This window comes from Toxorhynchites rutilus, chromosome 2 (genome assembly GCF_029784135.1).
Source record: "Toxorhynchites rutilus septentrionalis strain SRP chromosome 2, ASM2978413v1, whole genome shotgun sequence".
In the NCBI taxonomy this organism is placed as follows: domain Eukaryota; kingdom Metazoa; phylum Arthropoda; class Insecta; order Diptera; family Culicidae; genus Toxorhynchites; species Toxorhynchites rutilus.
In genome coordinates, this window is record NC_073745.1 from 292859455 (window position 1) to 292876620 (window position 17166).

At 39.7% G+C, this 17166-nt stretch overlaps 1 protein-coding gene across 1 annotated transcript in view; it reads left to right on the top strand.

Moving 5' to 3' along the window:
• Window positions 1–15492, top strand: part of LOC129764628 (putative sodium-coupled neutral amino acid transporter 11) — an 82007-nt gene extending 66515 nt beyond the window's left edge. Inside the window, exons 6-9 of the mRNA XM_055763891.1 lie at window positions 4179–4249; window positions 4344–4505; window positions 4559–4860; window positions 4927–15492. Of these exons, the coding sequence (XP_055619866.1) occupies window positions 4179–4249; window positions 4344–4505; window positions 4559–4860; window positions 4927–5208 (817 nt within the window). The 3' untranslated portion in view covers window positions 5209–15492. The remainder of the gene's footprint in view (window positions 1–4178; window positions 4250–4343; window positions 4506–4558; window positions 4861–4926) is intronic.
• Window positions 15493–17166: the final 1674 nt, after the last annotated feature.

A 17166-nucleotide genomic window follows, 5' to 3' on the forward strand; every position in this document is an offset into this window, starting at 1 on the left:
AATTTTGATAATTCGCATTCCAATCGAATCCGAAATTCTCTAAGAGTTGTTTATACGCTATACTACGAGTCTATACGAGTCTCAATTAATGAAAATTATGAGCATTTCCACTTTTCCATACGTTTGTTTTGCTTATTCATTTGCATACATACTCATATCGTTGCTATCGTAAAGAGCAACTACTAATCAATCGCATATAAATCAGTCGCTCGAGATACATAAAGGGTGTGTCACATCAAATTGCATCACGGAAAAAACGCTGTAGAAATTTAATTTTTAAGAATTATATCTTCAGTTTTCGCTTATAATCAGATAAGAGTGTATAGATCATGTTGGCCATGCTTCACTGTCAATTTTTCGTAAATTTGGAAAAATGTCGTCGAACGAAACAGAGCGTCGTGAATTAATCCTGCGCACTCATTTCGAGAATCCGGAGTTGTCACATCAAGACATCGGTAAGATGCTGGGAATCGTCCAATCCACGGTCAGCAGAGTACTAAAACGATACTTCGAGAACCTAACCATCGACCGGAAGGTGAAGAACGGCAAAAATGGATGATCCGTCAGTAAAAAAGATCACAAGCGCGTAGTTAAGCAGTTTAGACGTGATCCGAGAAGTTCGGTCCGGGATGTCGCCAATAAGCTGAATTTGTCAAGTTCATTCGTCCAGCGGACCAAGCAGCGGGAGGGCCTGCGTACATACAAGGTTCAGAAGGCTCCTAACCGCGACGAAAGGCAAAACATGGTGGGGAAGACGCGAGCCCGGAAGCTGTACACCGAAATGCTGACGAAATGCGGCTTCCCGGTAATGGACGACGAAACCTACGTCAAAGCGGACTTTCGTCAGCTGCCGGGCCTGTTGTTCTTCTCCGCAGAGGACAAATTCAGCGTTCCGGAGGAGATTCGCAAGCAGAAACTATCCAAGTTTGCCAAAAAGTACATGGTGTGGCAAGCGATCTGCTCTTGCGGAAGGCGAAGCGCCCCCTTCGTGATGACCGGCACGGTAAACGGGCAGGTTTACCTCAAGGAGTGCCTACAGATGCGCTTACTACCACTATTGAAGCAACACGAGGGCCCGACCATCTTCTGGCCGGATCTCGCTTCGTGCCACTATTCAAGGGGCGTGTTGGAGTGGTACGAAGCCAACGGGGTCACCTTCGTGCCAAAGGAAATGAACCCGCCCAACGCGCCGGAGCTTCGTCTAATAGAGAAATATTGGGCGATTATGAAGCAGGCCCTCCGGAAGAACCCAAAAGTTGTCAAATCGGAGGCGGACTTCAAGAGAAAATGGATTTCTGTTCAAAAAAAACTACAACCTGACGTTGTACAGAACCTTATGGACGGGGTAAAGAGGAAGGTGCGAGCATACGGGCTTGGGCTCGAAGTATGAATAAAAAATGCCAATAGTTGTTTAATAGTTTTTTTTACTGTCTAAAATTTTCAAAAGGATCGGTCTACTGGGTGAATTTCTACAGCGTTTTTTCCGTGATGCAATTTGATGTGACACACCCTTTACGCAGAGAACAAATACTGCTACATGTGAACGGACACCGTCTAGAGAGGAAATATCGCACCGATGGCAACTCTCTCACACGGTCAAAGCGTAAAATCCAAATATTTGCAATCTCTATTAACCCTCCTGTACTCGCGTGCAAAATCATAACACGTACACTCGCGCACGGTGTCACAGACCGAAAGTTGAACTTCTCTGTAATGTTGCCATTGTGTATTTTTCAGGCTTTACTGGCATTTATTTGACGAAAAGGGTATGATTGAATGAAAAAACTCAAAAAAATATGTTTTCTTCGTCTTTATTATGTTTTAATAGTCATCTAATTCAGCATCCTCAAAACAGAGTAATTTTTGATACTCCAACAAAAATATCGAATTTCGAATTTTCCACTGTTATTAATTAAAAGTAAGCAACTGAATATAATTCATGGAAGTATAAAGAGCTATAAAATAAAAGAGCTATAGCTATAAACGTATTAATCGATTCTGGTTTCATTGGAGTAAGAATCAGAACATAGCATAACTGCATGCTCGAAACAAACATATTTTTTTACATTTCATGCAGTTGTTGCGTGTTTTTCGGGTCTGTTATCGGAGAGAAGAATGTATAAAGACCTTCTAGATAATTACCAGATGATAAAGGTTCTGGAATATAAAATTTGCATATTTCTAATATGCTTTGTCTCTGTATTCTTGGTAAACAAAGAATTAATACCTTTCTTTAGATTGGTATAAAAAGATGATATAAAAGGATTTCTAGTAACTTCCTTGCCTTTTACTTGTTTTCTTGTCGATATTGTTCATTATAGAAAAAATATCCCCGAAACTGTAATTGTTAAAAATTACCATAAGCCACCGATTAGTTTATAGTTTACTGTTTACAATTCTTCCACAAGTGAAATTCTTTCACAAGTGTATATATGTATGGCCATTATATTTAGCGAATAACTATACGAAAGTCAAACATTTATATTTTGCTTTTGAACGTATCAATCTAACGACGAATATATTGACGAATAGTTAATATATGGATCCGTTCAATCCAGCTACAAAAGGGACTGAAATCAAATATGAATAGTCCGGTAATTTTTTTTTCCCAAAATATATATTTTATTAAGGCACACGTGGCGTTAGCCTGACGGGGTCGGGAGTCCAATATTTTGACAATTTTTGTCTTACAACTATGTTAGTAATATGTACCCGATTACTCGCGGTTGGCTCAAGGTTAGTATTACAAGTGTTCTCATAATTGGTATGTTGCAGTCTTCAATGCTCTGTAGTCCGGTAATGATCTTATGCATTATACTCAATAAATATTCCACGCCACTAACATTAATTAATACATCTCATTGAACAATATTCTAGAATATGAAAAAAGGCACTTGTCTAAAAAAGTTACTCCTATACTCGCGTCGGTGTGTCAGACCGAAAGTGTTAAAAAAGTGGCACACGTACCCTTTGTACCAACACATGCGATACGCTAAACGATGACGAACGACGAATAACGAAGCTAGAGAGAATCGCAAAGTCGTAGTGTTGATATTTTCTGAGAAATGAACGAATTATTGATTTCTCGGTCTGACAGACCAATGCGCGAGTATAGGAGTGTTAACCAGGCTTGCTCCTGCCGGCAAACGATCATTATCACTTTGGAGTGTGGATAGTATGTCTCATTGTGCATGCAACCGTGGTGCAATTTTGTTCGTTATTTCAAATCCAGATGGAATTCTACCTTATGAAAAGTATTTTCCATCGATAGCTATACACTTTTCCGATCTCTTTAGAAATGTATGTATGTTACGCCAAAAGAACTGTTGCAAGAATTAACCCGCTGCTTAGCAAGTGCGTATCCCTTGATACAAATAAGTGCTTGTCGGGAGGAGCATAACCTGGTGAGTGGACTGCATATGAAAGAAATTCCCAACCAAATGACTCACTCGTTTCTCTAAGCGGTTTGGCAGTGTGATGGAGCATTACCATGCAACATAATCACTTGCTAACTTGTACATTTAAATTGATATATACTTCATCTCCAGCTGATCATGTACCACGAAGTTACTACCTTTCAAAAATCATAGATAATCTTGATCCTCGAATGTTTCATCGAGTGTATCATGACACTAGCCAAGCACACTGCATTATGTTCAAGTGGGTCCTATAATGTTATTTTCATTCAGAAGAATTATTATCATTCGTAGACAAAATCCTTTACTGACTTTTTGCTTGTTTCTGCTGTGTCAACCGTCCGCAATTGATTCATTGATTTATCATCGTATTCACAGTTGAAGTCCAAAATGTACAATACTTCACAAACTCTCAATTATGTTTATTCATTCATCAATAAAACGGATTACCCGCATTTTTAACGAAGCTTGGCATACGTTTTGCCCTATCTACAATCGTTAAGAATTTTTGGCATCTAGAATTCGGCACATGAGACTCGGCACCCGCCTAAAATCGGACGATTTCCATTAAGATTACAATTTCACAACTCGGCAGTTCGTTGAGCATAAAATTGTGTTAACTTTGCGTTCGGCGTAAAGCCACCGGCAGAAAGTCACGAAACACTTGTTAGAACCACACGATTAACCCCCTACTTCCTGCTGTTTATATCGCTCCCTCTCCATCTCTGTCCGCCAACCACCGGAAATCAACGCAATCAAAAGTCCGGATACGCCAGAATCGTGGCGATTCGCCCACAGCGACCTCATCCCGGCCGTCGGGATAATGGCTTTCGGTAAAGTTGTCACGATATACCACCACCAGTTTTGCGTGGGAAAACTTTTGAGGCCTAACGCAAGTTTTATCTCGGATTTCGTTTGTGTTTACAGCTTTCATGTGTCATCACAACACGTTTCTGGTTTACCAATCGATGAAGAGCGCAACGCTGGAGCGATGGGAGAAGGTAACCCATCTGTCGGTGGGCTTTGCCTGGCTGGTGGCAGCCCTGTTCGGTATCGCCGGATACAGCACGTTCCGAGCGCTATCTCAAGGTAGGTTCTGATTGAACGAATTGCGTCCATTAAATTCACCTCCCACCCAACAGGTGATCTCTTGGAAAATTATTGCTGGGATGACGACCTGATGAACTTTTCCCGCGTGCTCTTCTCCATCTCGATCCTGCTGACTTTTCCCATCGAATGTTTTGTGTCACGTGAAATCGTCCGAACGCAGATCAAACGGTTCTACTCCCAGGAGGTTGTGGAATATGACACCGATAAGGACCCTAGCAATGTAACCGGTAGCGAAGAGGACGAGAAATCAGTGGCGACCACACTAGTAATCGTGTTTGCAGCTTTTATCATATCTCCCTACACCGAATGCCTCGGTCCGGTGCTGGAATTGAACGTAAGCCCCCATAAACCGAGCAATTTATTTGCCCATTTGCTAACCCATCCATAATCCCGTTCGCAGGGCCTCCTGGCGGCAATTCCGCTCGCATACATTCTCCCCGGGCTGGCGTACATTCAGCTGAGTCCACATTCGCTGTTCAGCCAGGAGAAACTTCCTGCGGCCGGACTGGTGCTGTTTGGGACGATCGTAACCATATCCGGTGCTGCGCTGCTAATGCCGAATCTAATTGGTGACTGCAGAACCGGCATCATTATGGGCTACTGCCGAGACGACGAACTTGCAATGAACAGCACAATGAACGGCCAGGGGACCACGCCGGCCTGCCCAACGGAACGAGCTTGAAAAGGGACGAGCTTTACCAACTAATGCAGACTAATGTTGAAACCGTAGCTTGGAGGATTGGTACGGTCCTAGCTGACGCTACTGTGCGGTAATTGATCGATTTATTACGCACTGTAATTGCGCTAGCTGAAGAATTCAATATTCGCAGTGAATCGGTTGTGGGTTGATCGGTTTTTTTTCAAATATTTTTAGTGCAGTATATCGAAAAATGAAGATATGAATTGATTTACATAAAACTTACTATGAATTGCAATCTAGGACTAACAACAGTTTAATGAGACTGAGTTTTTTGAACGGGTTAAGAAAAGGCTTGGATTTTAGATTTCCAATTACGAGTTTGCGATTTAATAATATTGAAAGAGACACTTCAATTTTGGTTTCCTTCTATATTTTCATAATAAAATCTCTACGAAAACCGGATGGGACAACCGCCTAGTTTCACGCTTAATCCCATTCTTAAGGGTGCATTGTGACATGTTAAAATTAAACACAATACTATCGAACGCACGTAAACATATGAGGGGCTCAAAATGAAAGAGGTGTAAGTGATCTGATTGATTTCTCTACGTCGACTCTCTCTTTTGGTCATAACATAGCTGCAAACATATTCCCAGGTGTATTTGACAATGTAGACGATAGGTCAGAGCCTCATCTATCGAATTCTGTAGCAAACTCAAATTGTCCGTGTAAGAAATTTATTAGAGTTTTCAAAACTGCCTTTCCATTTACGGTACGATCATTATTTATTGAACAATTAATCATCAAAGACGAAGTGGGAGTTATCCATTTTAACGAAAATATCTCTGTATTGAAATGTTCTACAGGACCGTTATAGGAATCAGATGAAAGCTGGTTAAAAAGGTTAATTCGATTTGCTATGGAATTATTTGTCAAAAAATGTTATTACCTCATAAAATCTTTGAAAAAATAGAGAGAAGTCGATTTTTCATTTTTTCTCGATATTTGATATAAAGTAATTGATAAAACTTGAGAGGTTAAGCATTAAAATGTTGTACATTCTGTCTTTATATGTTCATTATTTGTACAAACAATTGTATTTTATTCGTCATTCTTCTTTCTTTGTTTTTAAGAGGCTTTAAACTTTGCAGTTCATTCGCCTCTATTTTATTCGTCATGATAAAATGACTCATTACTTTTCAGGTAACCCAATATTTTGTCAATCAGCGCGCAAATGCACTCTGATATGATTACTGTTTTATGGTCGATCTTTAGCTCCTGACTACGACTACTAATATGTTGGTCAGCTTCGATTATTTCTGTGATTTTATCGATATTTTCGACGACGTGTGTGTCTGTGTGAGGTGCATCTTTAACATCAAAAATGCCAGATCAGAATCGACGAAACCAAAATCGCACTTAATTAGCTTTTGAAGCTAATTTACACCCAAGTTTTTTTACGCGGTTTCTTTGCGTGGTTTTTTACTAGGTTTTTTACGCGGATTTTCCAATTGACGCGGTTTTTTTTACGCGGTTTTTTTACGAGGTACGTATCTCCCGCGTAAAAAAACCCATATTTTGTATTGGCATCATAAATACCGTTCACAATTTCAGCGAGCATTTTGCATTTTCATCTTTACCAAAGAAAAACTGTAAAATGTACCGAATTTTCTCTTTGTTGACTTCCATTGTTAACACTCTGTAACTCACAACTGAACAGAACAAACATAAAAACAGCGAAAGAATTTTCAAGTATAAAATGGCACCTACTTTTGAAATTGTTCGATCGACACTATACGAGATATCGATCACTACCCTCATCTACCGACAGCCAAAATTTAATATTTTTGAGCGTTCTTTTACACTATTTCAAACAAACATGTATATAATGACCGGAATAAAGGAAAATCCAACCCCAATATAAATTTATAAAAAATAATTCCTAAACTTCTCTTTATTTAAATTAATGGCATAGAAAAATTGAACTCCATTAAATTAAAAAAAACACTCTTTAAAAATAACTTGAAATGCTTAATATCCTGATGATATTACTAAAGGGTTAATATGATGAATCAATTGTGATATCAATTTTGTAGTTATATCATCAGGGCATTAAGCATTTCAAGTTATTTTTAAGAAGTGTCCGAAATATGAAGCCACACAGGCATACATTGTATTAACCAAGTTTATTGTTTTTGGAGCTGTTGAAAAACGAGCGCACACAAAATTTCAATGCAGGTCTGAAATCTTATTTTGCATGATTGCAAACGTACCGAATCTCGACAGAAAGAAACTGAGAAGTATGGAGTGAGCCGTTCAGAAAACCATTCTGTTTTCAGCCTGATGTTTATTGTTGCAAGCAGCGGAGCGTGTGTGGATGGAGAGAATACAGGACTGCGATCGTGAATCGATCTCCATCGCTGAAGATGGACCTGAGTTTCGAACTCACGATCGATCGCTTAGTAGGCGAACGCACAACCAATGTTGGAAACTTTCTCTCCGAAATGTTGGAAATTTTGATGATCGATCGAGAAAAGAATCAAAACGCAAACGTGATACACGACCTGATATGCGATATCCTGATCATCAGCGAGATCAAAAGAGATCCACGCAATACTATTCGTGCAATGAAAAAGGTCTTGATCTGCCGAATCCTGATTGCACCATTCGACGACGCATAGCAGAAGGGCTATTTGTCTTGGAAACGACCGATGAACAGCAAGAGGGGTCAAAACAGGTGTAATAAACATGCGAACCTATTTTGCAGCTCTGAGACATTCTTGGGACGTGTTAAGTTGAAATTCTGTAACTTCAATGTTTCTTGACGTAGGATTGTGTTATATTGGATGCTGATTGGTGCTGATGCGTCTATATTGCACAAAAATTTGTGCAAAGGTTCGATTCTACTGAGGTAACACTGAGGATCATATAGCATGATATTTGTTTCCCGGTATCACCAGAAAAGATCTGCGGAAAATTCGATTAACATTGCAAGTGAAATTTGTTTCCCCAGTCGTATATTCATTTTTGCCCATACCTGCAACATGTGTCTAAAGCGAATTCATTGCGTCGACACTTTGGATCTACGAATTTCACCTTGCGAAATAGAAAAATGTCACAAAGCGCAATATATAATAAGTCTGGGTCATTTTCAATGCCAATTATTGGACCAATATGGACGTTTTCTTAGAAGATGTTTGTTTTCCATCGTCCGTATTTTTTTTACATGGGACTACGTCTAACCGGAGTATATGGGGGGTAAAATGAAAACCTAAACACAGAACATGCAGGAAAAAATGAAAGATTCCGAATGCTTATAACTCGAACATTTCTCACTGGATCGGAAAGATGTTTGCATCAATTGATAGGGAATATTTCTACGCATCCATCGCAATAAATAAAATGTTATTGTTCATTAGCTAAACAATTGAATAACTCTAAAACGTTAAGCGTTATCTAAACGCCCTAGCTGCCTCGTTTTGATTGGCCCGATTTACGGTTTCCCAAACACAGCCATCATAACCAAGAAGCCTTGGGGAAATCGGCACAAACCAAGTAGTGTTGGAGGAATTGGCATTGCAAATACATGAAAGTCGGGGGTATTTTTGCTCCGACTGAAATGTGTTTCCCCAACACAGACTTCAGATCCAAGGTGTCTGGGGGAATTTTTTTTTTATCCCATTTATCCCATTTTAGGCTCATTAGCATTTTAGCTGTAACAGAGCCGAGTTTTAATCGTGTACATGTACATATGTTTATGTTTTTGCAGTTGAGTTATTAACTACAGGAAAAGCTGATGAAGAGAAATCGATCAAGTCACTTACACCCCTTTCCTTCTGAGCCCCTCATATATCTTACAGACCCTCAAGAGATTCTATGCCGTCTCACTTACTTACTGGTCCCACGTCAGTTATCTGGCGCAAAGGGCTATAAGAAAAGATTTCCACTACTTTCTACCTCATGTACATTGTCCTTGCGGGTCCAATCAGGTGCTTCCTTGCAGATTTCATGTGTCTTAGAGTATCTCCGATCCACTTCCACTTACGCTCCCGAACTTCTGTTTCAATCTACCATTGATAAAACCGACAGTGGAGATCCGTGTTAGGAATCCAATTTTCCAGCCACTAAGCGCGGATGATGTATCGTAAGCAATGTCTAACGACCTAGAGTTTTTTACGTTATCTTCACAGGAACACACCACCTTTTACAGCCGTTTATCCGAGGTTTATCCGAGACACGACCGCTTTGGACGTAGGACTACGCAATCTTTTTTTCTAATTTGTTGGTTTATCATTTCGGATATTATTTTCAAATACGTTCGAAATTCAAAAATAACTCTTTAGTAAAAAGTTTCGAAAGTTCCCTGAAAAGGTTTAATGGCTTACGTGGTTTTGTAGAATCATTTCGAGAAGCAACGATTCTTTTGCGAGAACATTACACTAATTGGTCATAAGTCGCAATTTGTTTCTTTATATCAATGCACGCATTGCATTTTCATGACCGTTTATGAAAAATGCTTCTCAACTCTCGGTCAAAACCGTCAACAAAGCTAGGAGCTTGTTGCATCAGAACAGAGCCGATGCGCACGAGAACAATTACGAATGGCAACTAAAAGTATCGAAGGTGTGCTATTCACATGTACAGGAAATGAACAAGTTCTAAGTTTCGCGCAACGAAAACAAGCAACACACACAAACCCAAACAGTGATGGCTGGAAGCGACCTATAATCATTTGCACTCTTCTCTTTTTTCGCCTGCATTGCCATGGCTCGGATGGTTACGTTAATTGCAATGCCAGATGCACTTCAAGTAAAATATTCGCTAGCGCTCACAACTCGAGGGGAAACATAAAACACAAAACGAGCAGAATAAGCGACCTTTGTTGTTTCGGGCGCAGAAAGATTCTGAGAATTTTCCTCAGAAGAGATGCAATACTTATACTCTAGCAATAGCTTACTCACTATGCAAGGGTGGAGTTTACTTCGCAAATATTCTCTCTTCGCTATCCCCCTTCGTTGTTTCTATTCTAGCGGCTGCATAAGTTGCCCGTTATTGACAGCTCTGTTCATGAAAGCACACAAATGGACAAAATTAATGTATGGGAAAATGGGATTGCTTCCAATTTTCATCAATTCAAACCATATACAGACTATTGTATTGTAATGTATAGCATATCAAACAAATCTTAGAAAATTTCCGACTCGATTGGTATGCAAATCGTTGAAATCCGTTCGCAGCAAAAATAGTTACTAACGTTAATTTCATTTCATAAAAAATAGAAGGGTTTGAGCCTAGGGGCACTAACGAAAGTTTGACGTAGGACTGTGATTGTTTAGAACAGTTGTTTTTTTTTCGAATGAAATTATTTTCATTGTTCAGAAATCTGTTAGCATAACTCTTTTGAAACTCCTAATAGTAGTCCAGAAAAGTTTGTTATATGTACTCATAACCGTCAACGAACAAAAAAATATATAGGAGGTTGTGTCCAAGACACGACCGCATTGTTGACGTAGAACTACACTGTAGTTTAATTCAAGTCGCTTGTATATAACTGCGAATATTACTTTATAAAGCTACGAAATTCTAGAAATAATCATGCTACCAGTTTGGTCGGCCTGAAATATTTTTTTCTTATAGAATCATTTGACGATTATTGTTTGATGATTCATTCTTGTCCTCTCAGAACAATACATGCTCGAGATAAGCGCAGTTATCATCTTTAGTGGAGAAAGTTTTGCTACTGGTAAGCGAAACCAAATCACATACAAAATTCCAGAACCACATTTACTTCCCTGGTGACTAAATGAACGAAATAAAGTCTTCCTGTTAATCTCAACAATCTCGAAAAGAGTAGCACTGCTTCATCATGATCAAGATTAGCGCAAATGCAATCCTAGTTGAAGGGAGTTTTGCAACTGGCACGCTAATCCAAATAAATTTATAACTTATTATAACTTATTGAATAACTTGGTATTCCCAAATAATTTTTTGGTGCACAACCTTAACACCTGCTTTACCATAACGTCAGTTCAATGCATTGATTCAATGTCAAAGGCATCAACGAAGTCTTTATGATGACGAAAAACAAATAATGTCAACTGCTTGAAAAAAGACTGAATATTAGCTCCAGCAGAGATTCATTACTAATACCCTAGCGCAAATATTTCCCTCCCGCTATCTCCCCTCCTTGTCACCACGTTCGGATCGAAATGTTCACCCGCAACAGCGCAATACATTAAAACGCACGTACACACACAAAAATATCCATATATCGATGGTTTGAAGCAATTAAATATGCACACACTTATCTCCGTTTTGCGCACTTCTCAACAGAAGCCCTTTTTGCCTTGTTTGGGACACAAATTATGGCCTAATTGGAAGTCGACACCATCGCGAATTACCAATTTACCAGCATCTGACATATCGTTATGTTGATGATGAACTTTCACAGCAGAGGGATAGTGAGATATGCGATGACGGTAGGTAGAGTGAGATAGCGATAATCGTGCCATACACCTGGTTGCTACCGTCATGCGAAACCAAATCACAGACGAAATCTAACATTTATTTCATTGGTGAGCTGACGATAGCCTAGCTTGATGATTCCCCACACAATTGTGTGGCTCAGAACCTTAATGTAATGGCGTCAGTTTTATGCAATTATTGCAGTGCTATAGACATCAGCGAGTCAGTAATTTGGTCGCGTCCACAGCTCAATCCGAAACTAAAACACGTGAGACTTTAAACTGCTTTAGCTTATTCGTCTCTAACCTGCAAAAAGGTCCTTGGAAAACTTTACTTTTTTCTCTGCATGAAATCTTGAATCTGATTACTTCGACATAGAACGAATTATTGCACACAATTTTGTACTTCATACAATATCATGGGAACGAAGTTGAAAGAAAGAATGCATAATACATGATTTACCTTCGCATTCGCTCGCAAATCATATATCTTTTATTTATTAAATTTCTCACTTGTTTTATTATTTCCACTGTTGATGTCTCAAGCGAAAAAAAATGCTGGATAAATTTGCCGTCTGTTAGTGTATATTATAACATATATCGTAAGAATGATTCTGCGTAATATGCATTTGAAAACTCCCTATATAGAAATCAAAGACGTAGTCCTACGTCAAAACGTGACCTGTTATCTGATTCGGCACCCTTAATGCTTTCGAGGAGATCATCAAGTCTGCCCAGCAAATTAGTTACTCTCTGAACGAGCAAGACATCGCCGTCAGTCGGGTCAAGATCGCTCCATGGCTGAAGGGTTCCATGGTTCATCGGTTCGATCTACTGTCATCTGCACTAGCTGAGATCTCATCTACCAAAAAGTAAAGTAAAGGGTGATAATATGCAAACATGTCTCACTTCACAAACATTTCCTCTGTGTAGCGAAGAGAAACTTAAATTCACCCTTCTTCTCCGTCATCAACAAGGAGAACGATCCTTTTTGGTCTATAATCACCATCGTTCTAGATATGGGCGAGCGCAAGATGATGCAAGATAAGTTTGGCGTAGAACTACGTCTTTCATTAAGGTCACGTTTTTATGAAATAAACTTAACGTTAATAACTATTTTTGCCGTGAACGGATTCTGGCGATTTACATACCAAACCAATCGGAAATTCCCTAAGATTTGTTTGATATGCTGTACGTTACAATCCCATAGTCTGTATGTGGTTTAAATTGATGAAAATTGAAAGCATTCCCATTTCCTCACACATTTGTTCTGTCCATTTGTATGCTTTTCCGAACAGAACTGTCAATAACGAGCAACTTATCGACGAGCAATGAAGCATCTGGCATTGCAATCATTTCATCAAACTTACGCCACTGCCTTAATGTTTTGAACTACACAATTGTGTGGGGAATCATCAAGCTAGGCTATCGTCAGCTCACCAAGATTTATTTTCTTGGTGAGTCTTGTTTCTGGAATTTTGTCAGTGATTTGGTTTCGCATGACGGTAGGAAAACTCTCTCCACAAAAGGTGACAGCTAAGCTCATCTAGACTGGCAATATTAACAGAAAGGGCTTCTGTTGAGAAAAGCGCAAAACAGAGATAATTGTGTGTATATTGCATGGGTACATCATGTCAGTGAAAATGCCATCACTACACTCAACAGTATAGTATAGCTTCCGTCTTAGTACGGGCCAGATATTTTCATGAATAAGTAGATCAAATGCTATTTCATAATAAATAAAGTATAGTAGAAGAGATTCCTGGAACTCGTTGACATGCTCTAATATGACCCATAGCGTAGTTATGTTATCCACACATGATCGGTTGGCATGGAACAAGGTCTGCTGTCGTCGGAAAGCATTGTCGATTTTATCCTATAGGATAACCTGGATTTACTGATTGAGGGTAAAGTACTTTGAAGGCCATACACAGCAACATGATGCCGCGTCAATTGTCACGTTTGATAAGATCTCCTTTCTAGGGATCTTTCATGAGAATGCCCTGCGTCCTGTCGACCGGAAAAGTCACAGTTTCCGAAATGTCACTGAAGAGTAGAATAAACGCTTGTTGTGGGCATGAAAAAGGCTTCTTTTCCACTTTCGGCTAATGAAGATGGGGTCATTTTGATTTTCCATTCGGTCATTTCGGGAACGTTAGTGACTTTATGCAATGATCAAAGGGGAAAGAGCGATCTACCAACGACCATTTCGTTGTTGCAAAAAAAAACTAAGAAACCTAAATCATCGTTCCCGGCGTGTGTTTTACCCTCGTATATGATGTGATGTCTAAATTTTTCATTAATTCGATTATCGATTTGGGGCATTTTTCAATATTCGATTCATTCGAATAATTATCTTTCAATATTCGATTCATCGAGCGAATATTTATTTCTTGTAATAATCACGTATCACGTTCGTTGACCAACGAACTTCCTCCCACGATGTCGAGCTTTGGGCGGGTGATTTTCTCTACTGGTTAAGACAGCTTACCTCGTTGATAAAAGGACATTACCGCATCAACTCGGCTTCTAAAAGTATTTGGGACTGTTGCGGAATCCTATTCGGATTTTATAAAGCCCAATATGTATCGCACCGCGCCCACCTAGATTCCTGCTGCTTGTTCGGGGTTGATCATATCTAACCTACATATATAGAAGTCGATCCACTAGTCTCAATCCAGGCACCTGCCCGTGACGTGCAGCTATGACATGGTCAACACGTTGCAGGTAGACATATAGTAAGGGCGATTACACATTATCCGGTTTCTGCCGTACCGGTTTCAAAAAGCACCGCTGGGTTTGGACGGATAACCGGATAACAATGTGAAAGAGACTTTGCGCTACACAAAACCGTACATCTCTCACATACACATACATGCATTCATTTATATAGCGGAATGACAGATAAACATTGCTGCAAATATCCGCGATGACGACGGAATGGTGAATTGTCTGGATACGACATTAGTTTGTATCTAAGACGTTTGTATGAGGCAAACTATTCTCTATCAGTTTAGTAGAGCCGGAGGCAGTTTTGAATTGCTGAATTTGTATGGATTTTTTTTCTTGGTGTTATTTAATTACTTAAAGTACGTTGTCCTGACTCTAGTTTAAACTATTTTCTAGAAATTTTCAGATATTCTCACCAAAACTTACCATTATAATATAATCAATTTGCCCATGATTTTTTTTCACCACTTACAGGTGAAAGTGTTTTGATTTACATAGAGTGCTAATTTGATTTGAGAAAAATAATTATCATTCATAATTTTTAATTCAAAAGCGTGTTCATCTCTTCTGCAAACCCATATTGTCATGCGGGGGAGTTTGCATGATACGTAGCTCAATGCCGTCAACGCGTATTCCGACTACATGCAGCTGATTGTATACGGAAAATATTGAAACCACAGCTGCTGCGGCAACTACGATCCTTTTCGTATTTGCCTTGGAGAAGACGGCCGAATGTTGAAGTGTGGCACACCAGGAGCACGGTCAAAGTGAGAGCAGGTCTCACGGACATTACGCGCACCCTGCATCAGGACGGTGTTCTTACGCCCACTTCAGAATACGTTTACGAGCATTTTCCGTAATTCGCACAGCACACATACACGTTTGTCTTGGCCACATATGGTTCTACAACAGTTCCCACAACAGCGGCAATGTAAATTTGTAATGATAAAAATGAAAAACCTACTGGACAAAACACATAGGTGTCATCAACGGTATTACAAAAACTAACTTTGGTTCAGTTGCGGTGTACTTATTCTTACGCTAAATTATTTTATTTTCAAACATACACAAATAGCATAATTTATTTCACACGCGATTGAGCCTTACAAATAAAATAATTAAAAAAACATAATTTCCCTCCACACACTATCTCATTGCTCTCTCAATTCCTGGAGCTCATACCCCTGGGGCAGGGACAGCTTCTGGAGCACATTTCGCATCAACGCATATCGGATCGTGGGCGAAGAATGGCCAAATCATATATGCCAACAGCTGGGTGATGGGGGTCTTCGTAGCCACTTGGTTACGTGTTCGCTTACTAAGCGATCGATCGTGAGTTCAAACTCAGGGCCCTCAATTGACCATCTTTGTGTTGTTATAGAATAGCTACGTCCACGCAACCATCATCAGCGATGGAAATCGATCCACGGTGGAACAAAGATCGATTCATCCATACAACTGCTCTGCTCTGCAAGAAACATCGGGCTGCTGTTCTATAAATAGCCCAACAATGATCAATATCAACTGTCTCCGCTGTCCGGTCTGCTGAACAATGGATGAACAGAAAGAATAACCTTACGCCTAAATGGCTACTACTGTGTAATTTATCATAATGTAATGGAACAGAAAAACTTAACGCCTACATGGTTACTACTAATTACTGTGTAATTCACAATTTATAGAAACATTAACATATGTACATGTACACGATTAAACCCGGCTCTGTTACAGCTAAATGCTAATAAGCCTAATAAATAAATGGGATTAAAAAAAACAGCTGGGTGATTTCGTTCTAACAGAACCGATACTTCAGCGCCGGGCACAGATCGGACAGTTTGGGTTCGAGTTCGTCGAGCCGAGTTGCGGCCACCTCGTCGTCGATCGTGTTCCAGGTCAGGTCGAACTGTCTGGAATACCGAATAAGAATATTAGAAGAGGGAACTATTTTGGTGTGTTTAAATCAACAAAAACTCACCTTCACATTCAGCTCGATGAAGTTATTTATATGTATTGTGTGCCCATATTTTTGTGTTTTTTCTTTATTTCACCATTGCACTGATAATCTTTACGATTAAAATAACGTCATAATTTTCCTTCGAACTCTATCTCATTGCTGTTTACGCAGATCCTCGTCCAGAAACGCGCTCAGCATATGCAGCAATTTATTGAGCACGTACTCTTGGGGCAGGAGTAGCTACTCGAGCGTGAATCAACGCACAGCTATTTATACGCGGATCTTGGGCAAAGAATGTCCGACTCAGATATATTGGGTGAATTCGCTTTGACAGAACCGATGCTTCCGCGTCGGACAGGGAAACATCTCGATCACCGATCACAGATCGGACATTTAGGGCTTGAGATCCTCGAGCCGAGCCTCGTCCACCTCGTAGTCGATAGCGTCTCGAGTCAGGTCAAATTGTCTGAAAGAATATAAATAGGAAATTAGGAGAGAGTTATTTTTGGTGTGCTCAAATTAACACAAACTAACCTCCTCATAAAGTATCGATAAGCTCACTCAAAATATGCCCCTTGATGAACCAGTTGGAAATTTGATTGACATCATCGAACTCGTTCAGTAGCGAATCTGTAAACAAAACAAAAACGGAAGTTAATTTAAGAACTCGTTCATATTGTCGAAAGACACCACCCACCGTTGATAACACAGTCCACGGCAATATGCTCCATGATGATCTCGTGCGCCTGTGACCATTGCTTACCTTCGTGCAGCAACTTGTATCACCGAATTTGTTCCGCAGCACAGATCGTTGCCGAAGAAGCGAAATACAAATTTCGACATCAATATCAC